The sequence below is a fragment of the Aythya ferina genome (assembly GCF_964211825.1).
Source record: "Aythya ferina genome assembly, chromosome: 2".
In the NCBI taxonomy this organism is placed as follows: domain Eukaryota; kingdom Metazoa; phylum Chordata; class Aves; order Anseriformes; family Anatidae; genus Aythya; species Aythya ferina.
In genome coordinates this window covers 153,548,703-153,565,849 of record NC_140297.1, presented here as the reverse complement: position 1 = coordinate 153,565,849, position 17,147 = coordinate 153,548,703, and the positions used below count along the sequence as shown (strand labels likewise).

The 17,147-nt window shown below is 45.7% G+C and overlaps 1 protein-coding gene across 2 annotated transcripts in view; it reads left to right on the top strand.

The window, feature by feature from the left end:
• ST3GAL1 (ST3 beta-galactoside alpha-2,3-sialyltransferase 1) overlaps positions 1–17,147 on the top strand; it is a 78,256-nt gene that overhangs the window by 41,699 nt on the left and 19,410 nt on the right. For both annotated transcript variants that reach the window (XM_084510749.1, XM_084510750.1), the window contains one exon: positions 8,300–9,090. In XM_084510749.1, coding sequence (XP_084366875.1) covers positions 8,779–9,090 — 312 coding nt within the window. In that variant the 5' untranslated portion in view covers positions 8,300–8,778. The remainder of the gene's footprint in view (positions 1–8,299; positions 9,091–17,147) is intronic.

Here is a 17,147-nt window from a genome sequence, read left to right as displayed (position 1 = left end):
ACAGATCAGTGGTGGAGCTGCCCATAAGCTAGAGTTAATCGCCTGTCTCACTGGCCTCTCCCAGTTTATCCCATGATGAAGACACCCAGGGGCTGGTTTGCAAGGGGTGGCTGGTTCATGGGTTGCAGACATGGCTGAGCGCTCCCTTGGCACTGTCACTGCCTGGAAAAGTTAAGAAGAGGCTTATGTGGGTGAGTTTTGGTACATTAGCAGTGGGATGTTTTACTGAGCCTGGCGTGATACCAAGCCTGGCACTATTAACAAAGGGCTATTATACAAACGGTGATTTACTCACGCTATAGCTGCCTCCAGAAATAAATTGATCACAGGTTTGTCTCCACAGCTGCAATCACCTCTGTGTTTCCCAACGATAACTGGGACCCAGGTGTATGTCAGCCTTACACAACTGGTGCCGCCAGGGGAAAGCCAGGCTGCACTCAGCCTTGCCCTTCACCCCAGACCCACTTTCACTCCTCTCCCAAGGCTGAAGGTTAGATGCTTGGAGAACGTGACAGAAGGGCACACAGTGTTTATCAGAAAGGTGACAGGTTGACAGGGTCCTGGAATGAATTTGCAGCATCAGCATCTTTGGACTAGGATCAGCCAGGAGAGCAAACACTCAGGCCCAGGGTGTTACTTTTTCCTAAGCCAATTTTTATTTAGAGTCTGATGCAAGCTCCATTGATCAGAACAAACTTTGCTTCATACCCAATTCTGGCTGCACCAGTTCTGACCATAACAAAGTTGTCCTGCAGCGAGGCCTTTGGAGACTTTCTCCATGCCCAGCTCCTGAGATGTCCCCTGCCATAGACATGGCAGATAGGCGAGGTCAGAGATTTTGTGCAGAGCAGAACATCTTTCATGGCATTTCTAGTCCCATTCAAAGCAAAAATTCCTGCTTGATTGAAGAGATGAGTAGGAATTGTAGCCCATGGAGGACAGCACAATAATCCTGCATATTAACACCACGTTTTTTTCTAAAGAAAACACCCCTTGCAGGAAATAACACTTGGTGTGGGAGGGAGGGGGAAGCTCTTGCTGTTGCAAATGCTCCCACAACAGCAGAGGACAAAACAACTTAATTCCCAATGGGAGGAGGCAGGGCTGGCAGCTCTCAGCACCCAAGGGTGCTGGCAGCCTCGTGACCCTTCCCAGACCAGAGCCTCCAGCCCTTTCCTTCAGCATCACGGTAGAGATTCCACTTCCAGATGGCTCAGCAACACGCCTGATAAGGGCTGCCAAGATAAAGATTTATTTTAAGGTAGCAGAATGCAGCTTCCCCACCCGAGTTGCTGTTAATCCTCAACACATCTTGCACAAAAAAGCTGTTTGCTTACTCTGACCGCACAGACCTGCTAGGTGTGTGGGCAGGGAAGGCTGTGTTGGAGTACCAGGGAGATCTCCTGCCTACCTGGCCAGCTCGAGCCTGCCAGCAGACCTGCTCACTGGTAAGACACAAGTCATGATATTTTTTTTCAGATCTTTAGCACCTAAAATGCCATGCAGTTACGCTCTATAAACCACCTCCAGTTCTCCTCCTATTCACTGCGATGGATGAAACAACACCCAAGGGCTGGCTCCAAATTCAAGAAACATGGAGGAGTTGCTGCCTTCGGATTTGTTCAGAGCAACTTTTCATGGCTTAAATGTTCCTGAATTTTTTATTTTTTATTCTTTTTGTTTTTGTTGTTGTTTGTTGTTTTTATATAGGCAGTGTTGATATGATTAACTGGAGTTGCCCGGGGTGAGCATTTTACCAATCCAAGCAATATACCAACGGGCTACTTCGATACTGTGACCCTTTTTGACAGAAGTGGTCAAAGAGCTTTGTGCCTCGCAGTGGGGTCAGAGACGGGGCATAAGTTGCATATTGTTTTCTCACTGATTAAAAGGCAGGTGGGATTTGGAGCTGCTTTTCCATGTCTGTGGGCACACAGGACAGGAGAACCTTTGTCACCCCTGTGAGGAGGTAAAGAGGGACGGGTGAGAGCTACCAGTTAGCTCCGAGGAACAGAACCCAATTTGATGCTAATTAAGTTACAGATGGAAAAGAGTGAATTCTTAGATTCCTAAAATCATAGAGTGGTCTGTACTGGAAGGGACCCTTCAATATCATCTAGCCCATGGGCAGGGACACCTCCCACCACACCAGATTTATTCAAGCCCCATCTGACCATACTTTGAATACCTCCAGGGATGGGGCATCCACAGCTTCTCTGGGCAATATTTTCCAGTCCTTCAACACCCTCATGGGTCACCTGGTGATTTTCCAAAACTGCATCCTTTGGCTTTTGGTGTCTGGGAGGGATGGAGTTCACCTTCTCCTGCCAGTTCTGTGGGGCCAGCAGCATTTGTGAAGTCACATCCTGAAAAGGCTGAACCAAGGAGGCAGGGGCACACACCGTGCTGGGGCACGTGCAGCATCCCTTTGTGTCTGCAGACCTCCTCTTGACCTTGATTCCTCTTGAGTCCTATCGCCTGGAGATGGGGGAGATGGACCAGAGGTCTTGCACGGGCTCCCAGCATTGTCTGTGTAAGGGAGGCTCCTGTTTCTGCCTTGTGTTTAACTGTGAAGGGTTGCCAGGCTGTCTCGTAATTGCACAATACATCTCACGTAGCAAAAGCCTTATGCTCAAAGGTCTTTGGCAAGGTGTCAGACCAATGAAGTGTTTCTTTCTAAATGTCAGCCAGCTCCTGGCAGTAGGAGGTAGCCAGCGATGAGCCAGGGCAGGGCAAACAAGCCTGCGGTTTGGAATAAAACAGTCCCATCCATTGTTCCTTTCCAGGATTTAGCGCAGAACTGAGGTGGAAAATTGTGTGTATTTTTCCAGGGACGGGCTTTCTGCTGCCCCAAGGTGATGTCTTCCAAACTGTTCTGGTTTTCTATGGGTGCAGCAAGACAACACTTAACCTTGCACCCTCTCGTGGTTCATTCTGGGCCAGCGCTTAGAGACCAACGGTTGCCCAAGCAGTTACTCACGGGGAGTGTGTGTGGGAATAAGTCCCAAAACAGCAGGAAGGATGCTTGAGGAAATATAGCTTGTGTTGCCAAAAGGCTTTACAACAATACAGCTGTCAGTGGCTTAGCTGGGAAACTAATTTGTATTTGGGGTTTTTGCAGTGGGATGATTGTAGCTGTGCTTCTGAAAACGGGCATTTGCAGTTCTGCTACTGCGACCTTTCTAGCACAAATTAAAATTACAGCCAGTCCCAACTCCTTGACGTCTATATTTTCCAACCCTATAATGCACAAAGGGCTGGATGATGGCTCCTGATGGCTAGCTGCGGCAAGTCCCAATGTCCTTCGCCAGACTCCTGTGGGGTGACGCACACCAGGGAGAGTGAGGATGTGGTTTCTGAGTGTAAAGCACTTCGGACCTTTGAACTATTCAAGCAGTGAGGCTGGAAATGCCTCTGCACAAGAATGTTGTTTCCTGTTGCCTTTGCGCTCTTCTGACCAACATGTTACATCTGGAAAACGTTGGTGGCATCGAAGTAGGGAAGTTTGTTTTACACCTGGGTATTAATGTTGGTTAGGGACCAGAAGGCTGGAGCCTGAACTGTCAGTGTCTGATGCAGGCTAGCAAAGATCTCATCAAAGTGCTGCTGGTAGTTAGGACTTCTCTGCTAGCAAACAGGTATCAAAAAGGGTCAAATTAAACCACAGAGGGACATTTATGACTTGGGGAGATGAGAAGTACAGTGATTTTTTCTCATTTTTGTAATGATTATTTTTGTTATGCTTTTCCATTTAAGACCCATCATCAGGAAACAAAGCATTCTGTTAATAATGAAATAGTCTCTTCTGCCACACTTACAAAGACATACTTCTAAAGGTTTGTTTCATTTCTGCAATAGTTTCAAAATAACATCGTCAAATAACTTGCATATTTAGAAACAAATAAAAGTCACCTAGCAATGATTTTATTGTAATCAACATGGACTACGTAAGTTTGACCTCAGCAAAATAATCACTTGCGTAGCTCAGATTATTTTCTGTCACTCATTCCTGAATGGTATTTTCTTCAAGATCTGTATTTCCAATGAAATTACCTGTGGCCTGTGGCCAATGTGATTTGACACAGTAATTCACACCGCTGCTCTCACTCAGCACTGCTGGGGGGAAATCAGACTGGATCCAGCAAATGAAGGGCGGCGAGGCTGGGGCAGCTCCATGCCTGGGTCCTGCCAGTAGCCAGGCACTTATTCCCAGATGGTGCTCACAGGGCAGGCATACAAATATATACACCATGGCTGGCAATGTGAGTCATGGAGAGACACATGATCTTGTGCCATCCCCAAATGATCTCCCTGTGCACCCCATACTGTGTCCCATGCCACCAGGCAGCAAGCCCCCAAAAATGCTCTGGTGTTGACCCGTCCGGGTGGGTTTCACAGCTGGACACTGGGGCTGAGGCTCTCCTGGGGCAGCCCCAGGGCGCCCAGACAGGGTTTCCCCTATTCTGAGTTGTCACTTCATGTTCTCACCTACCCTTGTGCCCCTCTCCTCCTCTGGGCTTGAGGGAATGGGGCTCTAATGGGCTGATGGCTCCTGGGATGGGCCTGGGAGCTGCAGGACAGGGTATTTATTGTTGGGGCATCCCCACCTGCTGTTGTCTCTTTGTGCTCCCCTTTGGGTGCACAGATGAGCTTTTTCACATAACTGAACAAGTACGGTGAGAATACGCTACCGTTTGTAGGTGGAGTTGTCAAAAAAAATCTCCTGAAGGTGTTATGAATTTCTTTGTATTATCCCATTGAACTGATGTGGTTTTATTCTTGTCTGTTAATGCCAAGCTGGCAAGCGACCAGGGACATTCTTCAGGTTTTGAGTTTGCAATGCAAAGAAGATCTACCCTGAGAGGAAAAAATATATATTATTTCTGTTCCTCTCTAAAATATGAGAAAACAATGAATGCAATCAATTGCAATGGATTGATCTCAGTATATTTTATTTCAGTTCATAAAGCCTAGACAAAAGACTAAGCTCTGCTCTCCTTTACAACTCTGTAATCACACTGGCATCACTCCTGCACTTTGGTCCCACTGTGGAGGAACCTTCCCTGCTGTGTTCTTGCCTGAGAAATGCAGTTTTGGATTTTAGTATTGGAAGTTTGCAGCAGAATTAAGTTATTCTGGCGTGTCTGAGGGTGTCATGCACGTGAGGGCAAGGGTAAATGTAGGAAGTGGGAGGAAGTGGGAAGGTAGCAGGAGAAATCCAGACTACAGATAAGACCTTAAGCACCCTGTTGCTTAAGGTAGCTTATCCTGCTGCCCACAGACAGGCTGGCCACATGCACACTGCTGTTCAGCACCATTTAGCTCTTGGGGGACCGCAGCTGGACTGAGGGCTGGGCATGTAATTTAAACCTCCGCACCTTTGGTTCCCAGAAATTGTTTCTGGGTCTGCTGCCAAAACGTCCTGTTTATAGATGTGTCAATGCCAAGGTCATGGTGAGTTATGTTGATAAAGACTGCCGCTGCTTGCGTGCTGCTTCCTCACAATGATTTCAATTAACTAGTGCAAATAGGATCGTGAAATGAAACAAGTTCCCAAAAGCTGAGCCTGGCAGTCACCAGCCCCGTGCGATGTCTCACACTGGCAGCAAACATGGGGCTGCTGCTTCGGCATCGTCCTGCCCTTTGTTCTTCTAGCACAGCAGTGTGGAGTCTGCAAAACCCCTTTATTAAGGATTTAAGAATACCCACAAGCAGAGGGGGCCATAGGACGATGCTTGGTCTCAGACGCAGCAGAAGAGGCCTCAGCTCAGGGAAGGAAGAAAGAAAATCCTGATCTTGGACCTAACCCGTGTTTTAAGAAAGGAAAAAATGGGCCTGGTCCAAGTCACAGTGAAGTCGCTGAAAGCATTTTCCATTCATTTCAGCATGCCTTTTCCTCAGGCCCTAAATCATATTTATAGTCCCCAGAGCCCTTCTGCCGGGATATATTTATACATATTTTTTTCTATTGTGAGTACCCATAGGAAACATGAGAATACAGGAAACCGGAAAGAGCGAGAATTAAAATAGAGTATGCAATGTGGAAAAGGTCCATGGGAGCTCTTCTGGTTTCTCACCTTCCCCTTGTGCTATAAAAGGTGGCATGATTAGGAGTTTGGAGACACTAGTCCACTGTCTAAACACTGCTTATTTTTTTTTCTTTTTCTATTTTTTTTTCCTTCCCCCTCCCTCCCCCCTCCCCCCCCATATTTCAAATATAAGTTTAACCTAAGCTCAGTTAAAATAAATAAATAAATAAATAAATAAAGAGAATCTGTTGAAATGGGTGTTTACTTTGGAGGCTGTAAGTGTGGCCTTTTATGAACAATACCCCATTTTATAGGCTTTTCCAAGAAAGGCTGGATAATCCCCCTCTCTCCTCTACTTAAAAATAATAGACAAGCAGGAACTGTGTTTACAAACAGTGACTTGGCTCGGCAGTAACAGCAGTAGGGGGTCGCCCCACCAGCATCACGACTTTTGAATTATCTGGCCCATAAATGGAGAATCAATCTGCTTCTGGGACTTGGCCCAGCTCTGGGGGGTTTAGAGGCCGTGTTTTTGTTTAGACTAGCAACTACATCCATACCAGTAAAGCGAATAACTTTGGGACTGCTCGCTGGCACAGAGGCCAGTTGGTGTGGATGGGGCTGTTAAAATCCCATTCTTGCTCTCCAAGGCACGGTGGCAACATCCCCCATGCCTTCTGGGTTGTGATTCTCAAATTGCACGCAGAGAGATCTCTGTTTACCCCAAAACTCACCACGAGTCCCTTGAAAACATCCTTATCGGAGCCAGGCACGCAGGATTGCTCTGTGCCACAGCGTAATTCACTGCCCAAGCAGCCCGGGTTAATAAAGCCTTTTGTTATCTGCCCTGACCCACTTGTCAGCCCTCGAGCTCCTGTAGATGCATTCGTAAGGGCCAGGCTTCAAATAAATCCCAAGGCATTTGGCAAGCAGCAGCTGACGGGACGGCACAGCCTGCCCATCATGGGCTGCACAGGGGAAACTCGGAGCAGAGGCTTGCCACCACAATCTGAGGCTCCTGCTTTCAGGTTTGGCTTTACGGGATTCGGTAAATATTTAACTGCCGCCGCTCAAAACCAGTCCTGTATCTCCAAGCAACCATCTCCAACCCTTGGGACAAGTACCATGGCCTTGGGCAGCTCCTCGCAGCTCTCCAAGAGAAGAGGCAGCAGCAAAGCCCAGCCCAGCCCTGTGGCCACCTCTCCTTGATCTGGGCGAGCCATGTCTCTGGGGCTAACACAGGAGGGATCCTGCAGGGAGTGAAAAATGGGAAGTTTTGACAGGTAACAGTCGCAGTTTTACTCTCCCTTTGCTTGCCGGAAACCTGAAGCTGAGCAAGCGAGACTGTTTGCAGGGCTTCTGCTTTTTCCCAAGCTGCACTTATTCTGACACAGATGCTTCTCCAGTGTTTTCTTCTTCATTTTTATTTTCTCATCAAAAGAATGTTATTTAAGCCATGGCACTTTGGGGGCTTTTTGCAAACATCCAAAGTTTTAAAAAAACCACAAGACATTTTCTTCCCATGAAACAATGGCATTGTGGGAGGAAGGGATCCGGCTTTTGGCTTTTAGAGACTCATTGCTTGTTTAAATCTCCGCTCTGGGCCCCTCCGCATCCCCCCTCTCCCTGGCTGGGATCTCGGGGGAACCTCTGAGATCAAAACCTGGCTGTACCTAACCTGCTTTGGCAGCGAGGGAAAATAGCAATAACCCATGCAAAACAAAGGCCATTTATCCTTTAACTTGTCCCGTCTGTCCCAGGATGTATGAGCTGTTCTTGCTTGGCTCTCTCCAAATCACGAGTGCAGCCCCAATCCTTTAAAAATGAAGCTGGCTGGGGGAGGAAGAAAAAGGAACCGATTCCTCTTCCTCTCGGTCCCGCTCCTCCCTCCTCTGTCCACACTTTTTGTTCAGCTGCTTTGCTGTACGAATACTTTGCATACCTAGTGGCTATCAAGGTCAGTTTAAGGGAATAAGGTGATTCATTGCCATTCAAGTGACTGCGAGCTGTAATTCAAATAAGGCCAGGGAGCTGTGGCTAACTCGATACAAAGGGACTCAATGTCCACAGGTCGATGCTCTGCCCTTTCGGAAATTTCAGCCTGCAACTTGTCAGTATGCAAACAGGGCAGCAGAAGTCACTGCTGGCCCTGCATCCAGGGCTCAGAAGTTTTGGGACGGGCAGCAGAAAGCACAGAAACTAGGTTGGGAGCGATGCCTTTCTGACATTTATTTTTCTTTCTTTTTACGTGTGTGTGTGTGTGTCTGCAGGCTGCAAACAGCTCTCTGTGGCTTAAATGGACATCAAAGCACGTCTCTCTGCTGGAACGGACGTCCCCGACTGGTCTGATCCTTGGTGAACTAACTTCAATGAAAGAAAAAAGAAGAGCCATCCTCTGTTTTCTGTGATTTGCTTCCTTTAATTTATGGCTCGCTCCCACACAGAAAAGCTAAATTTTCATGCTGACATTGCTCCCCTCTAAATCTTCTGGAACGTGGAAGGACAAGGATCTGTCTTCGCTGAAGCCTCAGTGGGAGAGATTTGCCAGCACTGTGAATAAGGGAAGGGAAATACCCAACTTTGCCTTTTTTCAGCCTATTTGGGGAAAACCAAGCCTCCCCCCCCCCCCCCATGGACAGAGGTACTAGTAGGTCCATCCTGAGCCCCGGGCAGTAACTGGCCGTGTCACCAGCGCCCTGTCCCTGTTGCCTTAGCTTTGGCCCATCTCGTGCTCTGCCAGCGCACAGGCATGGGCACCGTAAGGAAGAGGAACCTGAAGGTGTTCACGTTGGCCTTCGTGCTCATCACAGTAACGTCATTTCTGCTGAACTACAAACACCAGGTGACCACGAACACCTGGGATCCTAAACATATCATCACACAGTTTTCTGAGCACGTCCGGAAACTCATCAAGTACCCCAGGAGGCCGTGTAGCTGTAACACCTGCATTTCGGAGCCGGGACATTCCCTCTGGTTCGACCAGAGGTTTAATTCAACTATGCAACCTTTCCTGACCTCACAAAATGCCTTGATCCCAGAAGACAGCTACAGGTGGTGGCTGGTAAGTGGAAGGCGTGCATGCATGTGTGGGCCTGGATGCAGCCTGGTGTCAGCACAGAGGGTACGGTGCTGGGCTTCCAGTGATGCTGAGCAGATAGCAAGACGCCAAAAACGTGTGCAGTTCCAGCTGACAAGGCAGTCGGAGGTGGGACAGAGTGGGTGTTTTTGCTGTTGTTTAGCTTTCAGGCACTCATCGCACACCTTCGTTAGCTCCAGGTTGGAAAAATCCCCATCAGAACTAGGGATTTGCACATCTCCGCATTGCTTTCTCCTCCCATCTAGGACTAGGATTCGTAACCTGGATTATTGTGCTTCAGGTGGTTGAAAAGGGCTTCTGCCATCTGTTGAGGCAGCAAAGAAAACTTATTGGGAAGTGTGTAATTCACCTGGGGCTCTCCCGACTGTGAGACATGTAAATAATTACCAGGATTAATCAGAAAGTGATTCATTCCCTGTGTACGAGCACGGAATGCGCTGTGGGCAGTGACGTAAAGCAGGTCTGCGAAGCACACAGGTGGCAGTGGGTCACGGGGAGGCAGCAGCTCAGAAAAGGCACAGAAGGGAAGAAGGAGCATCCTGATATTTTGCCTAATTAAAGCCCTTTTTAGGTTTTCTTGAAACTAGTTGTTGCACTAAATGAATTTGCTGGCCCCAGCTGCCCACAGAATCACAGAATCACAGAATTTCTAGGTTGGAAGAGACCTCAAGATCATTGAGTCCAACCTCTAACCTAACGCTAGCAGTCCCCACTAAACCATATCCCTAAGCTCTACATCTAAACGTCTTTTGAAGACTTCCAGGGATGGTGACTCCACCACTTCCCTGGGCAGCCTGTTCCAGTGCCTCACAACCCTTTCAGTAAAGAAGTTCTTCCCAACATCTAACCTAAAACTCCCCTGGCGCAACTTAAGCCCATTCCCCCTCGTCCTGTCACCAGGCACGTGGGAGAACAGACCAACCCCCACCTCGCTACAGCCTCCCTTGAGGTACCAATAGAGAGCAATAAGGTCGCCCCTGAGCCTCCTCTTCTCCAGGCTGAACAATCCCAGCTCCCTCAGCTGCTCCTCGTAGGACTTGTTCTCCAGGCCCCTCACCAGCTTCGTCGCCCTTCTCTGCACCCGCTCAAGCACCTCGATGTCCTTCTTGTAGCGAGGGGCCCAAAACTGAACACAGTACTCGAGGTGCAGCCTCACCAGAGCTGAGTACAGGGGGACGATCACCTCCCTAGCCCTGCTGGTCACACTGTTCCTGATACAAGCCAGGATGCCGTTGGCCTTCTTGGCCACCTGAGCACACTGCTGGCTCATATTCAACCGACTATCAACCATCACTCCCAGGTCCTTCTCTGCCTGGCAGCTCTCCAACCACTCATCTCCCAGCCTGTAGCTCTGCTTGGGGTTATTGCGCCCCAGGTGCAGGACCCGGCACTTGGCCTTGTTGAACTTCATGCAGTTGACCTCAGCCCATCGGTGCAGCCTATCCAGATCCTCCTGCAGAGCTTTCTTACCCTCAAGCAGATCGACACACGCACCTAACTTGGTGTCATCTGCGAACTTACTGAGGGTGCACTCGGTGCCCTCGTCCAGATCATCGATGAAGACATTAAAGAGGACCGGCCCCAGCACTGAGCCCTGGGGGACGCCACTAGTGACTGGCCTCCAACTGGACTTTACTGGTGGCAGCCTCCCACTAAAATCATGGTTTCATTATGAGGTGCTTTCCCCCTTGTCACTAAAATCAGTTTCACGTGTCTTGCTTTGAACACGCAACTTGGGCTCCTGTGCCACAACCCTTAATGTGGAGTTTGGGGACATGGGGACACCCCTCCAGCAGGAACTCTTGCTCACACAGGGGGAGCTTAGGTCTCAGAGGAGGCATCAGGTGCTGCAGGAACAGGGCTGGATCTGATTTTTATCACTTCGCACTCCATCAGCTGTTGCATTTCCTCATGAAAAAAAAAATGCTAGTGAACTCCGGTGTCTAATTAAATAATATCCTAATTTTAGGACAATATCCACCTTTTTGCTATTAGCCTCCCCTCTTCCAGCTGTTGTATCCTTTCACCAGCCTTTTGGCCATGACTGCTATTTTCAGTCAATTGTGTTTTTTCTTGTTGCCCCCATATGCTCTTCCTTAGGTCCCCAAATTTCTCATGAAAAGGAAAGGTGGCAAACTCAAGTTCTGCAATAAGACCCCAGTTTGATTTTAAACAGGTTTGAGGTTGGAATGCACCCTCTCAAAAAAAAAAAAAAAAGTTTTAGAAAAGGAAGAAAAACGGGACTTTCAGTACAGAAGTCTGAATTTCTGGTTCTCCTTTTTGTCGTGAAACTGAAAAGAAAAAAAAAAAAAGCACAAATATCTAACATTAACTCAACCTGAAACAGATTTTTGGAGAGGAGGGTTGTTTCTTTTTCAGCTACATGAAAAATTAGAGACCTTTAGGACAGCCAAAAGTGGTTTGTTTGTTTGTTTCCCTATATAAAGGCTGTCCATTAACTTCAGGGCTGTCTAACCCTATTTTTAGTGTTTTCTTTCATTTTTTAAATTCAGGTCAAGTTCAAAGGGAATACACTACTTCGGAACACAAAATCAAAGCAGCTTTTTCTTAGATGGGAAAAGTAAATCTCAGAAGATTTCTCCACTTCTCCACCATTTTATTATTTTTTTCAGCCAGAACTTATTTTCAACCAGAACAGATGAAATATTTTGGTGTCCCCCTAAAACTGCATTGCTTAAGGGAAATTAGCCACTTAATGAAAATACTTGCCCTTATCTAGATTAGATGGCAAAAGAGCCCTGTCTCCTCTAGCTGGCCGTGGTGGGTAAACTAAGGCATGACATGGCCTCAGCTCCTCATTGTAACCACTTTGGGTGACCCTTTCTGAGACAGTCAGAGTCATTTGTACAGCTGGTAATTCCCAGGTACATCCTTTTTTGACATTCTTTTTTAGTCTCCTCTTCAAAGTGGTTCAGAGATTTCTGTCAATCTTAAAACACTGCTCATGGCCATGTTTTACTGCTGCCTGCTTTGCTAACTCAGTAATTTGTGACTTTTTACTACATTTGTACTTAAAAATGAGGCATGAGGAGATCTGAAAATGCTAATTGTTGTTTAAGCTTCATTTTGGCTTGCGGGACTGACTCCAGACAGCATGATGGATTTGTTATGCTGTAACTGAGATGAAGGTGACTGGAGCTATGTGTTATAAGGCTGTGACGTTGGTGTCGTGGCAAGACCCACGCAATATGGACCAAACACACGCAGGGCCCGTGCTGGACAGCTTGGTCTACCAAGCTCAGTCTGCTCTCCCTTCTCATCAACCCTCTTGCTGTATTTGTGAATAGGAATTATTCAGCCAAATGGTCCCTTAGTGTCAGGATCCCTCCTCTTCTAGAAAAACCATGGGTGATTTCAGAGTCTAATGACAGGTATTTGATATGAAGTGATTTTTGAGACCAAAGGACTGGGTGGTTTCACTTCCTTGCAACTCTTCACATGCCCGCCAGGCAGCTTCATGGTGCATTTGGAGCACATATGGCCAGCTGGGTGGGATATGGCCTTTTGGGGGGAAATCTTCTGGTGTTTTGAAGGTCAAAAAAATCTACATGGTTTTGCTTGTGATCACGGAAACAAGGGGACTCTTGGCAGGGCTGTAACTGCTTTTAGTTTGCTCAAGTATACACAGCTGATAAACTCTACCTTGAGAAGTAATTCAGTTGGTTTACAAACAGGGGCCCAAATTCTCCTCCTAGGTACACCCCTGCAGATGCTCTGTGATTTTTGTGTCTTAAAGTGGAATTGGAAGTGATCTGCAATTAAAATGGCAGATTGTAACCAGCTTGTTAGAAATCATCTCATTTCTTCCTTCCTTCCTTTCGTCTTTCCTTCCATCCGTCCTTCCGCCCTTCCTCTTTCTCTCCTCTCTTTCTCTCCTCTGCCTGTGTTTCTCGGTCTGTCTGTCCATCTGCCTTCACTCACCATGCACCTCAGGGGCTGTGAGAGTCTCAGTGTTTTGGAAGCCGGCACCTCATGTCACATGCTGCATTTCTTTCTATTTTCTCTCCCACCTCCCTGAGCTGGCTCCCCTTCAAGTTTTCCATTGTTATTCTATGAAACAAACGCTGTGGACGCTTCCAATGAATTCAGTAACCTGTATATAAGGGGACAGGACAAAAATTATATGCTGTAATGTGGCATAGCATTTATTTATAGTTTTCTTGTTTTATTCTGAGTGGTTTTCTGCATTGTTTTTGGTGGTCAGAAAGTACAAAAAACATGAGATGGGAACCTGCTGTTCTCAATCCCAAACAACTCTGTGGAACTTGATGGATTAAAGCTGTGGTAAATAAAATAAAATCAGGCTCAGGGTTCCCTGGCAATCTTATCTGTAGCACATTGTTCATAAACTACCATGTTACAACAATTTTTATCTTGAGTTATAATATTTGAGGGGGTTTATTTTTATTTTTATTTTTTAAAGAAATCTCTTGGGGCCATGTGATTAGCATATCTAAAAGAAAATGTTAGCTTTTAGGCCTTATGGTTGTAGGAGAAAAAAAAAAAAAAAAAACAAACAACAACAACAACAACAAAAAACATAATATATGGCTTAAAGTTTTTCTCACCAGATGGCAAATAAAAGGGCATCCCCAACACGTGCACTGGGGAAGTCATGGAAGCTGAAGCTGCACTTATTTTTAAGACAGTATCAGAGCTACTTGGCACCTGACTTGTGCATTTTGAATGCTCTTTGTAGAAAATTTCCCTGACTACTTTGATCACAGGCAATCTTCTTTAAAACTGGGACACTATCTGTGATACTTTAAATGCAAAACCAAGGGCTCAGCACCCCGAAGGCAGCGTGTTTCCTGCAGAAGGCAGTGCCAAATTCAGTCCCAGTGCCTGCTACATACCCAGTCCCACCTAGTGCCATCCTGCTTGGTTTCAAGCAAGTGTGTGTTATTTACATAATACGTGCACATTACATTCGTACTTGAGAATGCATGTTTTCTGACAGACACAAATCATTGCACAAAGCCAACCCAAACACTTAAAAGCCCTTATATTTTTCCCCTAAATCTCTTTGATGTATAGTAATTGCAGGACATTAAGTGTAACAATAATAATGTCATATTTTCCAGACCAAGGAGATGTTTGTAAAATTGATGGTCTCCTTTTAACCTCTCCTTTGGTCTGCAAAATGGAGATTACCTGTGTTTGCCCCACCAAGCTCGTGCTAGGATTAATCTTTGTGCAATGTTTTATAGCTGAGAAGTGCTTCCTGAGTGTTAATGCCTCCAAACCGCTGCAGCAAGGCAATTAGTAGCTGTGCAAAAGAGGTTCTCATGGGGTTTTATTCTCTCTTTATCTTTTGAAAACAGTTAAAAAAACGGAGAAGCCATGACAAAACTCTATTGCTATACCAGCTTCCCCAGGCTGCCTGGCCACATGCTTGCAGAAGGGCAGCCCCAGCAGTGCTGGCTGCTGCCAGACCCACACCTACGCCTGTCCACCACACAGGTTGTGTCTCAGTCCATGCTTGACATGTTTCCCTCTGCATCCAGACTGCACTGATGATTATGGGTTAAGCAGGATATTTTCTACGTGCTGATACATTGGAATCTTGAAGGTGTATCTAATACAGAGCCAAACTTGTCCTTGGATGCAGGATGTACAGGCACCAGGAGAGCTTTCTTTCCAAGCTCTCTTGACTTTATCTTCCTCCTCACTGCTCCAAGCAATTAGCTCTGAGCAGCCTTGGCTGAATTCACATCCTCCCCTTGCATCCCCTTAGCTGAGCTTTGGGTATTGCTTCTTGGCAATCACTGGTGGTGTGCTGGTACCGGAGAGCCTTGGGAAACCTTCTGAGAAGCTTATAAAAGCAACAAATCCCAAGGTCTGTGGTCATCCTTAAAGGAGGTGTGCACAGTGTGGTGTGAGAAAGAGCAACAAGTTTTTCCTCAGAAAGCTGTTCATGGATTAAAGAAGGAACTATGTAAACTTTGAGCTTTTTTTTTTTTTTTTTTTTTTTTTCTAATAAGAAAATATAAAACAGGCTGGAAAACCTCTGGATGTGAAGTGGGGACTTTTAAAGCTAAGAGTGTGTCTTCCCTGTTAAAATAATTAGGAAACTTCTCAATCTGGACTCAGTAACTCAGTATTTTATTTTTAACAATGTAGGGTGAAAAGCTGGCTCTCAAGTGCCAGACAAATATAGAGCTGAAGTGTTAAGTGGTATTTTATGTGGACTCAAGGCAGGTTAAGATGCCTTTCAGACTTGGGCAAGAGCTTAAACTGCACTACTGCACATGGCTGTTGATTGCAAAGACTTCTGAGAAATACAATTATTTCACCCAGGACACAGGGGTCAGGTATTTAGGTGTACTTAAACCCTACTCCAGTAGCTGTATCCATATGCCTATCCCTGGCACACATCTGCAGAGCCAGGTGGCACCAAACAGACACTGTGCTGCCTTCTGCACCGCCATGGCTTGGTGTGGCTTTTTCTTGCATGACACAGACTGACTTTTACTCTGCACTGCTGTTCATTTATGGGAAATGCCGGACTGGCAGGAGCTTGTTAAAAAAAAAAATCCTCAAAGAAAAAAAAATGGACAAAAATTTGGCGTGGGAAAGTGAACTATAATTGGCTTGTAATTATAATGCTATTAAAATGGACTTCTTCAAGAAGTCAAGTAAACATTGTGCAATAAGGAACTGGCTGCACATTACGTCTAAAGTTTATAAAGAGATCTGTCTTGGAGTTAAACATCTTTACTGCCTGTTCTGCTCCATACTGCAGAAAAGTCAAAGACTTATCAGTTCTGATTGAAGATTAGGCTTGAAAAATATAGTCCAATCAGATAATCACTGCAGAAATGAAAACAGCACTTTTAATAGGTGAGGGACTGGTGTCTTACTGTATGGATGTTCAGCACAAAATCCTCATCCTATTTAAGGTCTTTGATGGAATCTCTGATGTCAGTACTAATCTCTGCTGGAAAAATTCTGTACAATTGAGGGTCTGGTGTTGGTGACCATGTTTTAATTTGGTTGCAATACAGTTACTCTAAACTGATAGCAGCATAACAGAAGGAAAACTCAGATCCCAGTTCTGTGCAAATGGGGGTGCCTATCCATGATAATGCTCCGTATCATTTTCATGCATCAAACAAAAGTAAATACTCCAGTTCCTTTCCTTTACTGATGCTATCATTCTGGTTGAAAAGGCAATTTAACTTAAAAAGAGAGCTCAAATTCTTAAGATTTTCTGAAAATGACCTTCCACGTCTGAATTTCAGGTAAAACCAGTTCAAGAATACTTTTTTTTTTTTTTTTTCCAGAATAACTATGTTCTTAAAAGTGTTTTGAAGCATGTTTGATAGTTTTCTCTTTCATTTCTTAATGACAGTTATTCGGATCAACTTTTACAGAGAGAGTATGTACATGGTGTGTGCACATTTGTATACACAAATAACTCAAAACAAGCTACTTCTGACAAAGCTGGAGTTTTCTGCATTATACACATGCTGCTCTCTGTGGTATCTATGAAAAATCTCTGTTTATTTTGAAGGATTAGGATACCATAAAGTGGTTTTCTTATATTCAGAGTAGTTTTGAAAATAATTTAGACTGGATTTATACAGAACACACAAGTGTAGATGTATGAACATGTGTTTGTAGCATCATCATACATGCAAATTTAGGAGAAAATAACCCTTTGCGATTAAACAATTGAGCCATCCACTGAATACTGACATATGTGGTAACAATGACAGTGGTTGTCTGGGCATCCTCATTACCTTTTTGATTTATGTACAACCATTGATTGCTTGACTTGGCTTTTCTTCTGGGCTGCCCTCAGAGTAAGTTGAAGGAATGACATGAAGTAAGGGGGTGAGCTGTGCTTGTTATTAATATATATGGAAGAAGGCAATGACTATTTTGGCAATGCCATGACTGGTGTCAGTTCCCAGCGCTGCCCAATGGACTCAGAGCTGTGGTAACCCAAGCCCTTTATCTTGCCTCTGCCAGTGCTCAGCTTCAGCTACAGCAGA